Source organism: Prionailurus viverrinus, chromosome D1 (assembly GCF_022837055.1).
Source record: "Prionailurus viverrinus isolate Anna chromosome D1, UM_Priviv_1.0, whole genome shotgun sequence".
Taxonomy (NCBI): domain Eukaryota; kingdom Metazoa; phylum Chordata; class Mammalia; order Carnivora; family Felidae; genus Prionailurus; species Prionailurus viverrinus.
Window position 1 is genome coordinate 89,725,484 of NC_062570.1, and position 13,926 is coordinate 89,739,409.

Below are 13,926 nucleotides of genomic sequence, written 5' to 3' on the forward strand. Positions count from 1 at the left end.
CAGTAGGGGAGAGGTAGTGTAGGCACCCCTCTGCTCTCCTCTCTGTTCTTTGGGTCAGCCTGAACCCTGGTGGGATATAACCTGTGTTGAGTGGTAGACTCTGACTTAACGTGCACGAAGAATGAAAATGCTAATCTTTGGCTGAGGTTATAAAACTAAGGCGGTCTAGAAACTCTTGTCTGCTGTTGAATTTTGAGGCTCTTTCTGGAGATGAGAATATAATAATAATAGTTACTGAGTGGTTTTAGGTCAGGTGCTTTTCATTCATTATTTCAGTTGATCTCGGTACAACTCCCACAATAAGTTATATTATGGTTCTCATTTTACAGATGAAAAAACTGATACTCAAAGAGCTTGAGCTTTGCAGAAGGTCACCTAGCTAATAAGTAGAAGGACTAGCATTTGAATCCAGGTCTGATACCAAAGTACATGTTCTTTCCACCACCTCCTGTTGCCTCTACTCCCACGTTTTAATTATTCCCACTTACATTTAAACTTGAATGTTGTACCAGCACATTCTGATATTTACCTTCTGTATGAAAGCATTTAATACTTTCTGAGTATTCTAAAACTGTTCTTTCTCTTCTATCTGAAGTTTTCCTCTTAGATATTTTACAGAGTATTTTGATTAATAACAGATCATTTTGTCATTTTTTTTCCATTTATCACTTCTCGAGTCTGGTACTTGGTACTTAGTAGTCCCTCAGTATGTTGTTATTCAATTAATAATAACAAACAACAGTAACTAAAACTTATTGAGAACTTAGTATGTGTCAAGTTCCTTACTATAAGCTTCCCACGTTATCTTATTTAATTTTTACCACCGTTCTTTGAGGTAGAGCACTTATTGAGATGTTTTTATGTAGTGTTTAAGGTTAGTGGCATGGTGATTTTTTTCTTTGCTCTGTTCGTTTAATCAGGTGTGGAGTATTTTTGGACAGCAGGGAATTTAACAGTAAGTAGTTCTAAGTCCCTGCTCTCATGGAGCTCGTATTGTATGAGCAAAACAGACATGAGGAAGTTCAACAGTAAACAGTATTTCAAATAATGATAAATACCGTGAATAAGAAATTAGGAGAAGGAGAGGAGACTGACCAGGATGGGGAATGAGAGGGAGGCTATTTAAGGATCTGAGGAGTTTTTCGAGGGTAGTGACTTGGGTAGAGTTAGAGCCAGTGATGGGAAGATCTGGGGGCATAGTGGTTCATGTGGAGGGAGTAGAATGTGAGGAGGCTCGGGGCCAGAATAAGCTTGCTGGAAGATAAAAAGGATGGTTGGAGAATAAATGAGTAAGGGTAGGGGATGAAGGAACAATAGTAACAGATAAGGTCTGATTACCTTGGTGAGGTAGGCCATGATGAGGATTGAGTGCCATAGACTGTTTAAGAAAGGGTGTGAGCAACATGGCCTGTGTTCTTACAGTTTCACCACCGTGTCTGTGTGGAGAACGGCCGGTAGGGTATCGAGAACGGGGGCGGTGTTACTGCTTGGCCCGAGGAGTAGTGTGGACGGTGAAGAGTAGTTGGAGGCGGCAGATGTTCTAGAGTTAGGTTTAGAAAGACTTGGTGGTGGGTTCCTTAGACCAAGAAATAATTTTGGATCTGAGCAACTGTATGAAGGTGGTCGCCCAACATAGGAGTGGACTTGGAGCTGGAAAATCAAGTCATGTTGAAGACAGTAAAGAATTTTTATGCATGGCGTGGTGATACAAAAACTCAGCTTCATTTCCTTTTGACAAGGCTTTGCTTTCTGATTTGACTCCTTAGGAGGACTTGTTGTATATTCTGTCTTTAGTCCTCTTCCACTGTTTTTCCCAAAAAAACTCTTTTTGTAAAAATAACAAAGTTGGGTTGATTTTTTTTTTTTTTTTTTTTTTAAAGCATGTTACCAACACAAGGCCAGTGGGATAGGAAAAAAACCAAAACAGCCAGCCAGTGTGCTTTCTGAACTCGGTATCTTCTGATTTTTTTGTAATGCAGAAGTCAATACTTAGGAACCTGTTGAGGATGTTTAAGTGATTAACATTTGCATTTCTACTGACAGATTGTTCTTTTGGTGTCCAGCTGGTTATTGGCATTAGACTAGACTAACTCCCATAAAACTACAGACATACTTCTGAGTATCTTCTGAGAAGACTCTCAAGCAGGCCCTGTGCCATCAGTGCAAAGCCCAATGTGGGCCTGACTCCTGAACCACGAGATCATGACCTGAGCTGAGCTCAAGAGTCTGACGCTTAACCCACTGAACCACCCAGGCACCCCCAGAACTTTTTTTTCAATGTGATGAATAAAAAATATCTTAATTGCAAGAAGTTTGAGCATCTTTTACATCTTTTCAGATGTTTATTAGCCATTCGACATTTCTGTTATGTTCTTATCCTATGTTTGGATTTCACTGGGGCATATTTGACTTTTACTTGTTTATAGGAATCCCTTTTGTATTTTCTTATGTATTCTTGACACCAATCTCTTCTGTTACATATATATATATATATATATATATATATATATATATATATATCAATCTTTTTCATTTGAATCATTCTGATCCGGTTTTTGCTACTGACTAGCTTTGTGATTTGGGGGCATCATTTGGGTATTCATTTGACTTCCACAGAACCATTTTTTCACCATTGTAAAGTGAGAACGTAGCACCTCTTAGTTACTGTGTCACTGTGAAATGCCATTGACAAAGTGTATGAGCCGCGTGATTTTTGGGTTCCTCATTTGATTTCCACAAGCCATTTTCTTGGCTGTGAAGTGCGAGTATACTAGTTTTTAAGTTTATCGTGAAATGCCAATGAAAGAGCATATGAAAGTGCTTTGGAGAGTAAAGAACACCTTCCAGTGTAAGGCATTTTTCCTTTCTTTGGCTTTATTATGACTCACCCCTATGAGCTGACTTTTCTGAAGGATGTTACATCTCCACAGATTGATCAAACTCTTAAGAGTCGGGTGTCACAACATAGCAATTGTCTCTTTGTGTTCTACATTCTTTCAGGGAAGGAAAGAGATGTGTAAACAAGATACGCTTACATTGAACTCCTGTGTTCTTGGAAGGTATTGGGTGGGATGGAGGTGGAGAGCAGTATCAGGAGACTCTCACTTTGCCACTCAGAATGCCTGCTGCAGGAGTGACACAGTAGAATCTGGCCATTTATGGAACCAGATATCTACAGGGTTAGAATTAGCCTGCCTATTCTTACTGTTATGGTCCACTTCTCAAATAGAACACAGCTTCATAGGCAGTAGTTCTATCCCCCCACAGTAGGGAAGTATGAGGGTATAGTTTCCTATTCTGGTTACCTTTTGCAAACAGATGATTAACTAAAACATACTACCCTATGCTTTGGGGACATGCAAATTCAAATGCCACCTCAGACCTAGATAACCCTGTGTTTCTACCCTACGTAGCATGCTGTAGAGGGCCCTTCCTTTTGCCATCCCCTTCGTGACTACTCTCCCAAGTATCCAGGACTCAAGAATTACCTGATGAAATATCTTGAATCTGCTTTCGAGGCCTGTAGAGCCTCTTTCTGAGTCTGTTCCTCCGAAGATGGATCAAGCCGTTAGATTCTACCCCTGAATGTGTATAACTAGATCCCAGATGTGGCCAAGGGTGACTCCTTGAGAGAGATGTTCCCAGAGCTTGGGTGCACTAGTTTTCACATCTGTGCACAAGGCTTTTTCAGGTGCAGGAAGGGACTGGTGTGTGGGGAAAGAAACGAGGTGAATCTGGGGCCAGGGTCTTCCACTTGGACTTTTGCCCCAGCCTTGCAGCTGTTGGGGGCAGGTTTGCCCAGAGGAGCCTCTCCCTTCTAACCATCTGCTTATTTTATGGGGTGGGGGGGAAGCCATTGGGGCATGTTTTCTTCACCACCCATTTAGAGGCTGAGTATAGCTGGCTCAATATAGACCCTAGTTAATCTCTGAGAATAATTCTCAAAAAGAGTGGGGTGGGGGTGGAATGGGTGAATTTCCTGAAAGGAGAATATCTGTGCATCTTCCTCTGTCTCTCCCCTGGGTAGGCAGTGCTGCTGATGCTTGGTGAAGAGGAGGAAGGATTCTGCTGACACACTGTATTTTTATGAGAGAAGGCTAAGGGTTCCCTTATCTCTCCACACAAGGCACGTCTGCCTGCAAAGGGGCTGTCTGCTTCTTAGGGATTCCTTCGTCGTTCCATTTCTTTTCTGAATGTTTTAAGGCACAGTTTTGGTGCATTCCTTTCTGTTGTCTAGAGCCGGGGGGGAAGTCATAATATATCAGGGCTCTTGCTTAAGAGCTTAAATTGGGCACTGGCAGCTGGGATGTGGGGGAAGAGAGCTTTCCAGGGACAAGTGACCTGCTTGTTCAGCCAATGAGAAGCAGGTTAGAGAAATGATATCACCAGACAGGCTTTATTGTTTGATCATCTCATAAAAGCAGGATTGTGTCTGGCGACTTAACCCTTTTTTAGGTATTTCGGTCTCACCCAACTCTCTGGTATGTGACCTCTGGATTCCTTTTCCCAACTGTCTGCTGTGAGACCACAGAGATTAAGGATTTAAATTGGTGATGAAATTTGGAGAGTTGTGAACCATCGTTTTAAAACTACAAATTATTAAAATTTAGAACCACAGCTAGGATGGGAATGTCAACTACTCTGTGTTTAGAGAGCACATCTAAAGCAGATACCAGTCTAGTCGTATTACACCAGGCTTTTACTGGATAGACTTGGAAGAGAAAGAGAGAGGGGAAAAAACATTGAGCCTTTAGTCTATTTTAATCTACTTAAAGGGGTCTTACTAAGTATTTCTTGTTTTAGAGGAATTGGAATTGGTTCTGCAAATTTAGAAAATATCACTGATTCTGAGACCAATTTTGAGTAACATATGTTTGTAGTGTTTGTTTATGTTGTACCTCTTTATTATCCTTTTCCCCATAAAAATGACCATCATTTTACTTCCTCATGCTTCCTTTTCTTCACTGGTAAAGTGCGGGTGATGATCCTACCGTATCCCACAAAGGAGTTGAGATAAAATAAGCTAATTTATGTGATTTTAGAGTGTGCTACACATGTATTATAATTAGGTCATTCATTTTTTTCAGATTGCATATTCATTCATTTGTTCAGTAGACTTTTTCAAACCCTTCTTGATGCTGGGCATAGATGCAGAGATGGATGTAGTTCTTACCCTTAAGGAGTTTAAAACATTATGAGGCAGATAGACAACAATAATAAAAGTGTCTTATGTATCTGTTGCATTTACCATGTTCCAGGTCCTTTTCTTTTTTTTTTTTTTTTCAACGTTTTTTATTTATTTTGGGACAGAGAGAAACAGAGCATGAACGGGGGAGGGGCAGAGAGAGAGGGAGACACAGCATCGGAAACAGGCTCCAGGCTCCGAGCCATCCGCCCAGAGCCTGACGCGGGGCTCGAACTCACGGACCGCGAGATCGTGACCTGGCTCAAGTCGGACGCCCAACCAACTGCGCCACCCAGGCGCCCCCTTTTTTTTAAATTTTTTTTTTTCAACGTTCCAGGTCCTTTTCTAAGCACCTTAATGTATACTAGTTCATTTAATCTTGATATAACCCCATGAAGCAAGTATCGTTATTAGCTTCGTGTTATACAGGTAAAGAAATAGAAGCGTAGAGAGGCTAAGTTGCCTTGGGTCACACAGCCAGTGGTAGAGTTGGGACTTGAGTCCAGGCTGTGTGCCTGTAGAGTCCATTCACTGAGTCTGTGTTGACCAACACAGTACTTACTAGCTATCTATAGTTTTCGAGGACTTGAAATGTGGCTTGTCCAAATTGAATTGGGCTGCATTTGTGAAATACACACTAGATTTCAAAGACTTAGTATGAAAAATATGTATAAAATATCTCATGTTGAAATTACATGTTGCAGTGATAATATTTTGGGTATTCTGAGTTAAATATACTAGAATTAAGTTCACTTTATTTTTGTGGCTACTAGAACTCTTTTTTTTTTAACATTTATTTATTTTTGAGAGAGAGAGAGAGAGAGAGAGAGAGAGAGAGAGAGAGACAGTATGAGCAGGGGAGGGGCAGAGAGAGAGAGGGAGACACAGAATCTGAAGCAGGCTCCAGGCTCCGAGCTGTCAGCTCAGAGCCTGACACGGGGCTCGAACTCATGAATTGTGAGATCATGACCTAGGCCGAAGTCTGAGCTTAACCAACTGAACCACCCAGGCGCCCCTGTGGCTACTAGAACTCTTAAAATTACATATGTGGCTTGTATTTATGGCTTACATTACATTTCTCTTGGATTGTGTTACTCTAATCGTTCTAATGAAATAACAATAATAATAGACATTTATTGAGCACTTACTAAGTGCCACATACTGGGCAAATACCTTTACACTGTTCTAGTGAAGTCTCAAAATAATGCTGCTTATTATCCCCATTTATAGAAGGGGAGAAGGTTTTGAGAAAGTAATTTATCTGAGGTTAGTCAACTAGTTAATGACAGACCCCAAATTTGAAACCTTACATGTCTGACTCAAAAGCCTGTACTCAACAGCACACTGTAATACCATTTGAAATCTCGGGGCATTTTCTTTGTTTTTATTTTTACAAGAATATTTAATACTGCATACTTCTGTAATTGGCATGTAGAAGTTCAAAATAAAAACCACTAAGTCATAAAATGGACATCCCAGATCAAAATGTCTTTTCAGACCCTCAGCCCTCAGTGAGCACTGGCGCAGTTGAACCCTAAGATGCAATGTGTCAGCCTGTACAAATTGCATTTAGTTTTCATTCCAGTAGTTCTCTCAGGTCAGTGGGCAATTTATGTCCCGACCCTCTTTGTCCAATAGAGGAAGAGGGACAGTGCAGCTTTCCTTAGTCGTTTAGTTCTCTTGGCTAATAAGAAAAAATTGCTTTCCATTTCATTGTCCCATGAAATGCTATTTGTGTTTGAAAGAGCAACAAAACGCTGTCTAATGACCCCTGACTTTTCTTTCTTCTAGAGCAAAGACTCTGGCGGACTGAAGGCCGCTATGATCGAGTTGGTGGAAAGGTTAAAGTTCAAGAGCTCAGATCCTAAAGTAAGTATTGTTTTGGAATTGATCTGGTATTGGTACTCCAAGTATTTCGTTCTCCTTGAGCTAAGTTCTAGGGATGTTAATGATCATCTATCTGAACGTCGCATCAAGATCTAATTAAGTCTGCCTATCAGAAGCATTGTTCTCATATGCCTAGAGATAAGTCATCTGTTTTTTCCCTTCTCTGTTTTATGACTTACAACACATAATCATTAATTGTTTTCTCTGAACTGCAGACAAGTGCATTTTTAATCTTCCTTTAACAGGCCTTTGAGACTACTGTCCTTTGTGCCCATTTAATTCAGCCAAAGGCATCCGAGGTACTGATCAGCTTAATGCTGGGGACTGGAACAGGCTCCAGACTTTTCCAGTTGGTGTTCAGCACTCGCGTCTTGTCTCTCTGCCACTTACAGGAACCAGCTGCCACCGCGAATGCTTTTGTCCTCATGACCTCGAGTCTGGTCTGGGAAATGGTTTCAGCTTCCCAGCTTTCTTTGCAAGATGTTAGGAGCTGTAGGATTGATATTCTGGGAGATTCCATACCAGGGTGGGGGTGGACTGGGAACTGAACATGCCGGAGGGATTATGACTAACACAGCCTCCCTTCTCCTACCCGGAGACTTACTGTGGCACTACTTGGTATCGATGCCAGCTGGCTCTCCTGACAGTCAGAGCCTCTCACAATTAAATAGGGAAAAGAGCACAATTTTGTTTCACGTTTTGTATCCCCTACCTTTTTTTTTTTTTTTTTTTTTTAATTTAAAGTTCTTCATATGGTGAATAGACTAGCATTTTTTGAGTACCCACTGGGAGCCAGACACTGTGCTGGGAGCCTGACATTCCTTTTTTAAAAATTGTGGTACAGGGGCGCCTGGGTGGCTCAGTCGGTTAAGCGTCCAACTTCGGCTCAGGTCATGATCTCATGGTCCGTGAGTTCGAGCCCCGCATCGGGCTTTGTGCTGACAGCTCAGAGCCTGGAGCCTGTTTCAGATTCTGTGTCTCCCTCTCTCTCTGACCCTCCCCTGTTCATGCTGTCTCTCCCTGTCTCAAAAATAAATAAACATTAAAAAAAAAATTTAAAGAAAAGAAAAAAATTGTGGTACAATATACATAATGAAACTTACCCCTTTAACCATTTTTAACTGTATGGTTCAGTCTCATTAAGTACATTCACATTGTTGTCCAACCATCACCACCACTGCCGTCCATCTCCAGAACTTCTTTATCATTCCAAACTGAAACTCTCTGCCCATTAAATGCTTCTTATTCCCCCTGACTTAAATTCTTGTGGTTTTTGCAACACCCTGGTAGAGTAGCTTATTATTCCCATTTTATTGATAAAGACACACTGAGGCTTAGGGAGGTTAGGGCCATTTGCCCTGAATCTAGTATAATTTAAAGCTGCGATTCATACTGACTCCAGTAGCTGTGCTCTTTCTTTTATGTCATGCTGCAGACCAAGCCCTGGGATTCACCTCCTTTCTATCCTCTAATCACATTGTGCCTCGATTTTCTAATCAGAAACACTATCAGGGCAGAGTCACAGACAATGACAGGCTTTTCAAAAGGTGGCTGTGGTCCTGAATCTGCAAAATTTCATATAGCATCGACAGCATTGGAACATTGGTAATATCTCTTATCTTCTGGTATAGTTAGGGTTCCAGAGATAGAGAGGATCTTGATAGAAAAATATTGGGGTAGCCTTCATCAATTTACTTAGCTCAGAGTAGAAAGACCCCTGGTATGAGTAGTTTTCCTTAAGTGAAGATGAGCTAATTAATTATTAAAGATTACTGAAAGCTTTTTTTTTTTTTTAACTGAGTTTCTCTGGTTTCTGGGGCAACGTCTATCCTGAAGGAGACAACTGTGTTTTCTGTTTCTGCCACACCCACATGCTTGTGGGCAGTGATGGAGCAAGAGGATGTGTACAGATTACATTGAGTGGCTTCTGTGCATGATGATAATACAAGTAAAGTGCTTTGGGGTCCTTTATGGATGCATATAGTGCTTCTAATGGGAAGCTTGCCAGAGGTGAAAAAATTGAGTGGTCCCATGGGAGCAACTCCTGGAAGCCTCAGGATTTTCCCATGATGCATCATAAGCTAAAGGATATTTGTTAGGACCAGACTTGATCTTGGATATGTGCATACACACTCACCTCTTTTATCTTCTCTTTATCTTGTCCCAGATTATTTCCACCAATCTATTTTATTTTCAAGCCCCATTCCAGTTTCCCGTATACATATGCTATATGGACCCAGAGCTAGCTTGAAGAAGGACCACTGTAATTGCAGAATGAATGTCAGATCACTAAGGGGGGTGTGTGGGAAATGGGACACTATATATATAATTTTTGCAACAAATAAATAGTCGTCTTCCGAGAGAAGTTTTTAGTTTGTTCTGCTTTCCCTCAGAACTCCACCATATCTTTTTTAAGTTGGCCTATTTAAGAGGGACAGAATCTCTCAGGCTTTATGACCTGTCATTTCCTGGCACAGGAGCTTTTCATAGAAGCACTGATTTGAGTCATGGAGCACTGAGCACTATCTCTGCCTCACTTCCTCTAGAATTCCCTAAAGCATCACAAAGCTTCATTAGTCCAGACACTGAAATCTACAGGGGACTGAGTTAATTTTTACCTCTGAGTTTTGTCAGAGAGGAGTGGAAGATGACTAGATTAACCATTTTTTAAAATTATAAAATAATATATGCTTATAGATTAAAAAATACAGATATCCATAAAGGAAAAGTCAAGTGAATCTCCCCCAAGCTAACCACTACTAACAGTTTGGTGTGTAACCTTCTAGACAGTTTTTCCTTGTGGAAATATACTCTAAGATTTTTTTACAAGAAATATACTATACCTGTGGTTTTATTACACAGAATATCTTGGGTATACTTCTGTGTCAATAATGTAGACTTAATTATTCTGAATGAGAAGCCTCATTTTGTCCAAAATATTTGTCCGATGCCCCTTTTTCTTTCAGACCAGTGGTTCTTAACCTTTAATGTTTTAAAAATAACCTGGAGGACTTATAAAATACAGAGTGCTGGGCCCACCCCCCCATGGTTGCTGATTCAGTGGGTCTGTGGTGATTAGAGACTATGGTGGACCTTGGTGATTTTCCTTCCCTCTTGTTTTGATTTTTTTTCATTCCTTTCAGCAGATGGCCAGAAGAGCCCTTATAAATAAATCTAAGCGATTTCAACTTCAAAAAAAAAAAAAACAACAATGAGATACATAAAACTTCAGACTTAGAAAACAAACAAATTGAGCTGAGGGGGCAGAGGAGAGGAGAGGGAGGTGCACCGAGGCTGCCTGAGAGGACAGGATTCCTGTAGGCACCACGTCCAGCAGAGAAACACCAAGGCCCGAAAGAGGGAGAAGAGTTCTGGTCAGGATTTAAGAGGGTGACGGAGGCTCATGCCACGGTACAGGAGTGGGCTGAGTTCTAAAACCAGAGGACATCAGGGGACACCAAATTCTAGCCACTAGGGGTGAGCCTGAGGACAGGAATCAGAGCCAGTGGCGGTTGGGAAGTAAGGCACAGAACCCGATTAAGTTGTGTGCATGCATGTTGCTATGGTGAGCCCTGTTTTAAGGGTGCATATCTCCAGGGATCTAGAACTTTGTTTACAATGGAAAGAGAATATTTTTAGTAACAAGCAATCTTTAGTTTGTTTAATTGGAAGTGGTCTTTTAAATAATAAGGCATCCTGATGTGTTTGATACGAACCAGTTTGCAAACAAATTTTTTTTCAGTCCTACTTTTCAGAAACATTTATTGCACAAAGCAGGATTTTTATCTGTAGAATTCTTATATTTATGTTAGACTTCAGGGAAGTTAAAACATGTAGTTAATCGTGTGTTTGTGTGTGTGTGTGTCCGTGTGTCCGTGTGTCCTTGTGTCCGTGTCCATCCACACCTGGATTTTTAACAGCTTGAAAGCATTCTGAGTTCTTCACAGCTCTCCTATGAAGTGACTATGCAGTAATCTTTCATAGTCTACCCAGAAGAAACTAAAACTCAGAAAACACATTGATTCCTTTCCCTTTCTTCCCCCCGTCCAGCCTCTCAGAAAGCATTGAACCAAAAGGATAACATGCTGAACTCAGTCCAACTAACCTCTTATTATGCAGTTAATAACAGCCACTCTATTAGTGGCTTTCTCTATTAGTATTGATTGCTTTTCTTTCCATCTAAGATGCGCTGTTCATTGTTTCCTATGTCTGGTGTGCTTGAAACAAGTAGTTAAAACACAGTTGTGTCTCAAAAAATCATACTAATCTTTAAGAAGTTATTCTCAAAAAAGTGCCTTAAACTCAAGCCAAGTGGCTCACATTCTTTCAGACTGGAGTGGAATTAAACATGGGAGCTAGCCATACTAAGACTGCCTAAAGCATAACAGGGTTTTTTTTTTTTGTTGTTTGTTTTTTTGTATTTTCTTCAGTTTCTAAAGGTGTTCGTACTAAAGTGTGAAACCAAAGAATTGTCTGGCCACGTGAAATTAAATATATCTGAGAATTGTCCTATTTTTAGTTAGCATTTACATAGCATTTTATAATTGCAAGAGAACTTTGCAGTCCATTTTAGTAGCTGATATCATTGAATGGAACATAGCCCAGTCCTTCACTCTACTGTGCTAATCAGACTCTTGTTAAAATGGTAGGCTTGGCATGTACAAATAGAAATGGATGTAAGCAAAATCTAACTTAAATTCCCGTTGTTAGTGTCTTGTTATTCACCAGGGTCAAGCCAGGTCTCGGTGCTGGTCCTTGCCCTGCCCTAAGACAGAAGCATTCACTGGGACAGTGTTTATTCAGCCAACTGAAGTAGAGAATTGAGATGCCTCAGTTATCAAGATGATTCATTCAAAAGTGATTCTTTGGTTGGAAAGCAATTAGAATTACTGACCTATTTCTGCACTTTTCATAAAAAATAAAGGAAGTTGTAAGTAGTAATCTGAAGTGTTTTGTTGTATTTTTTATCTCTGTACCCTCAAGCCCTAGTCAGGTACCTGGCCATAGTAATAGATACACATTATCTTTTACAACAACAGAATGAAAAGAAATACTATCCTTTGCCCTGTTCTATGGGTAAGCACTCTGAGACTTAGCAGGGTTAAATAGCTTGCTAGTAAGTGATGGGAGCAGGACTCCACATTGGGGTGCTTCCTGTTCTTACCCCACACACGGTTGTTGAACCCACGGATGAGTAAACGTAGATAGATATGCTGTCGTCCTTAGCAGTATGACTCTTCGCTGACTATTTTTCCCTCACATTCTTCTTTTACCTGCCTTTACCGGGTCCTGCAGCCTACAGCCCCAGGGTCCGAGGACTGGAGGATGGCCTTTTCCAACAAAAAGTACGGGGAGGTGGCAAAGGAGCCATGACAGCCCGGAGCATTTAGCCCTGACTAAATGAAGAACCCAGGCTGGTGTTTCAGCATTTGCCTGTTATTGATTTAGAACACCAAGTGGGAAAAATGCCTGTGCTTTCTCAGGTCCGATCTAGGCTCTGAGGCCTAGAATCCACTGGGAAACAAACGTGGCCCTTTTCCTCCTCTGTGGACACTTGAGCAGCAGAAAGAGGAGAAGCATGCTCTTTATCCTCCTTCACTGTCCCCCTGCCTTTATCAAAACAAAGCGAGACAGCTTCCCTTTTTCCCTGTCCGCCAGTTATCAAAATAATACATTCTCTCTGTAGAAAAATGTGGAAAACAGACAAGCATCAAAAAGAAAGGAAAAAGCCTTATGCTATTTGCAGTGGTTTGTAAGCTTCGAATGCCTCTTTTTTTGACTGCAGATTCTTGAGCCTCACCCAGAACGTCCAGCTGGGTAGTTCTGAGACTGCTCTTGTGATACACGGCCTGCATGATTCTGGTGCACATGGTCACTTCTTCACACTTGAGGACACACGTAGGAGAAAACTGGTTAATGGTGCTTGGTCTTTCAAATAGAAAATTAGTATTATTGTCTCTCTCTGTGTAGCTGTTATCCTGTGTGTATCTATGTGTATGTATTAGTGTGAGTGTGTATTTGTGGGGGTGTGTATGCATATATATATACACACACACACATGCATACATAGTTTGTATCCTGCTTTTTTCATCTAACATCATCCCTTATAAACATTTTTATCATTTGAATCCACTTCAGTCTTTGAACTGTTACTTGGAAAACTAAAATCCTAAAGGCCAGTCTGCCATTATTGCCAAATGGAAGTTTTATCCAGTAAGGCATTTCTGTTTTCTTCCTAATAGCATAAGCAGATTCTGTTAATTTTTTTTTCAGGCAGGCCAGTCACCGTGTAAGATTATTCAGGTACAGTGGAAACTGAGTTAATGCGAAGTCAGGTACGCAGGCGTGCAGTCAGCCCCAAGCTGAGCTTTTGACAGCATCTGCCTTCCCACTGGTCAGGGTGTCTCACGTGATGTGACTAAACGAATAAACGTAGGGCTCAGTGGAAAGTCTGAGGCCATCTCCAGTCCCCCACTTAACAGCTGAGGAAACTGAGGTGCCAGGACCCCCTGCCGGAGGTCACCCAGGCAGTGATAGCAGAGCCAGAGCTGGCTGGCAGTTTTCAGGACTACAGGGCTCTAGTTTTTCCAGTAGAGAGACGTTTTCAACTTGGCAAGGGTGTAGAAACATTGGAAATGGTACAGTCACTTTAGAAAACAGTCTGGCAGTTCCTCACAGGGGTAAACAGAGTTGCCATAGGACTTAACAAGCCCATTCTTGGATAGATACCCAAGGGGAATGGTAACAGGTGTCCACACCAACACTGCACACCAGTGGTCACAGCAGCATGATCATACCGTCTGGGATGTGGAGACCACCCAGCGGATGACCGCGTAACTATAACCTGGTATGTC

At 41.2% G+C, this 13,926-nt stretch overlaps 1 protein-coding gene across 2 annotated transcripts in view; it reads left to right on the forward strand.

The window, feature by feature from the left end:
* The window catches only part of TRIM44 (tripartite motif containing 44), a 110,618-nt gene that overhangs the window by 15,205 nt on the left and 81,487 nt on the right, over positions 1–13,926 (forward strand). Inside the window, exons 2-3 of one of the 2 annotated variants that reach the window (XM_047877552.1) lie at positions 6,977–7,054; positions 11,783–11,975. In XM_047877552.1, coding sequence (XP_047733508.1) covers positions 6,977–7,054; positions 11,783–11,896 — 192 coding nt within the window. In that variant the 3' untranslated portion in view covers positions 11,897–11,975. Of the gene's footprint in view, positions 1–6,976; positions 7,055–11,782; positions 11,976–13,926 lie in introns of those variants that run through there. The other variant, XM_047877551.1, reaches the window with a different exon arrangement.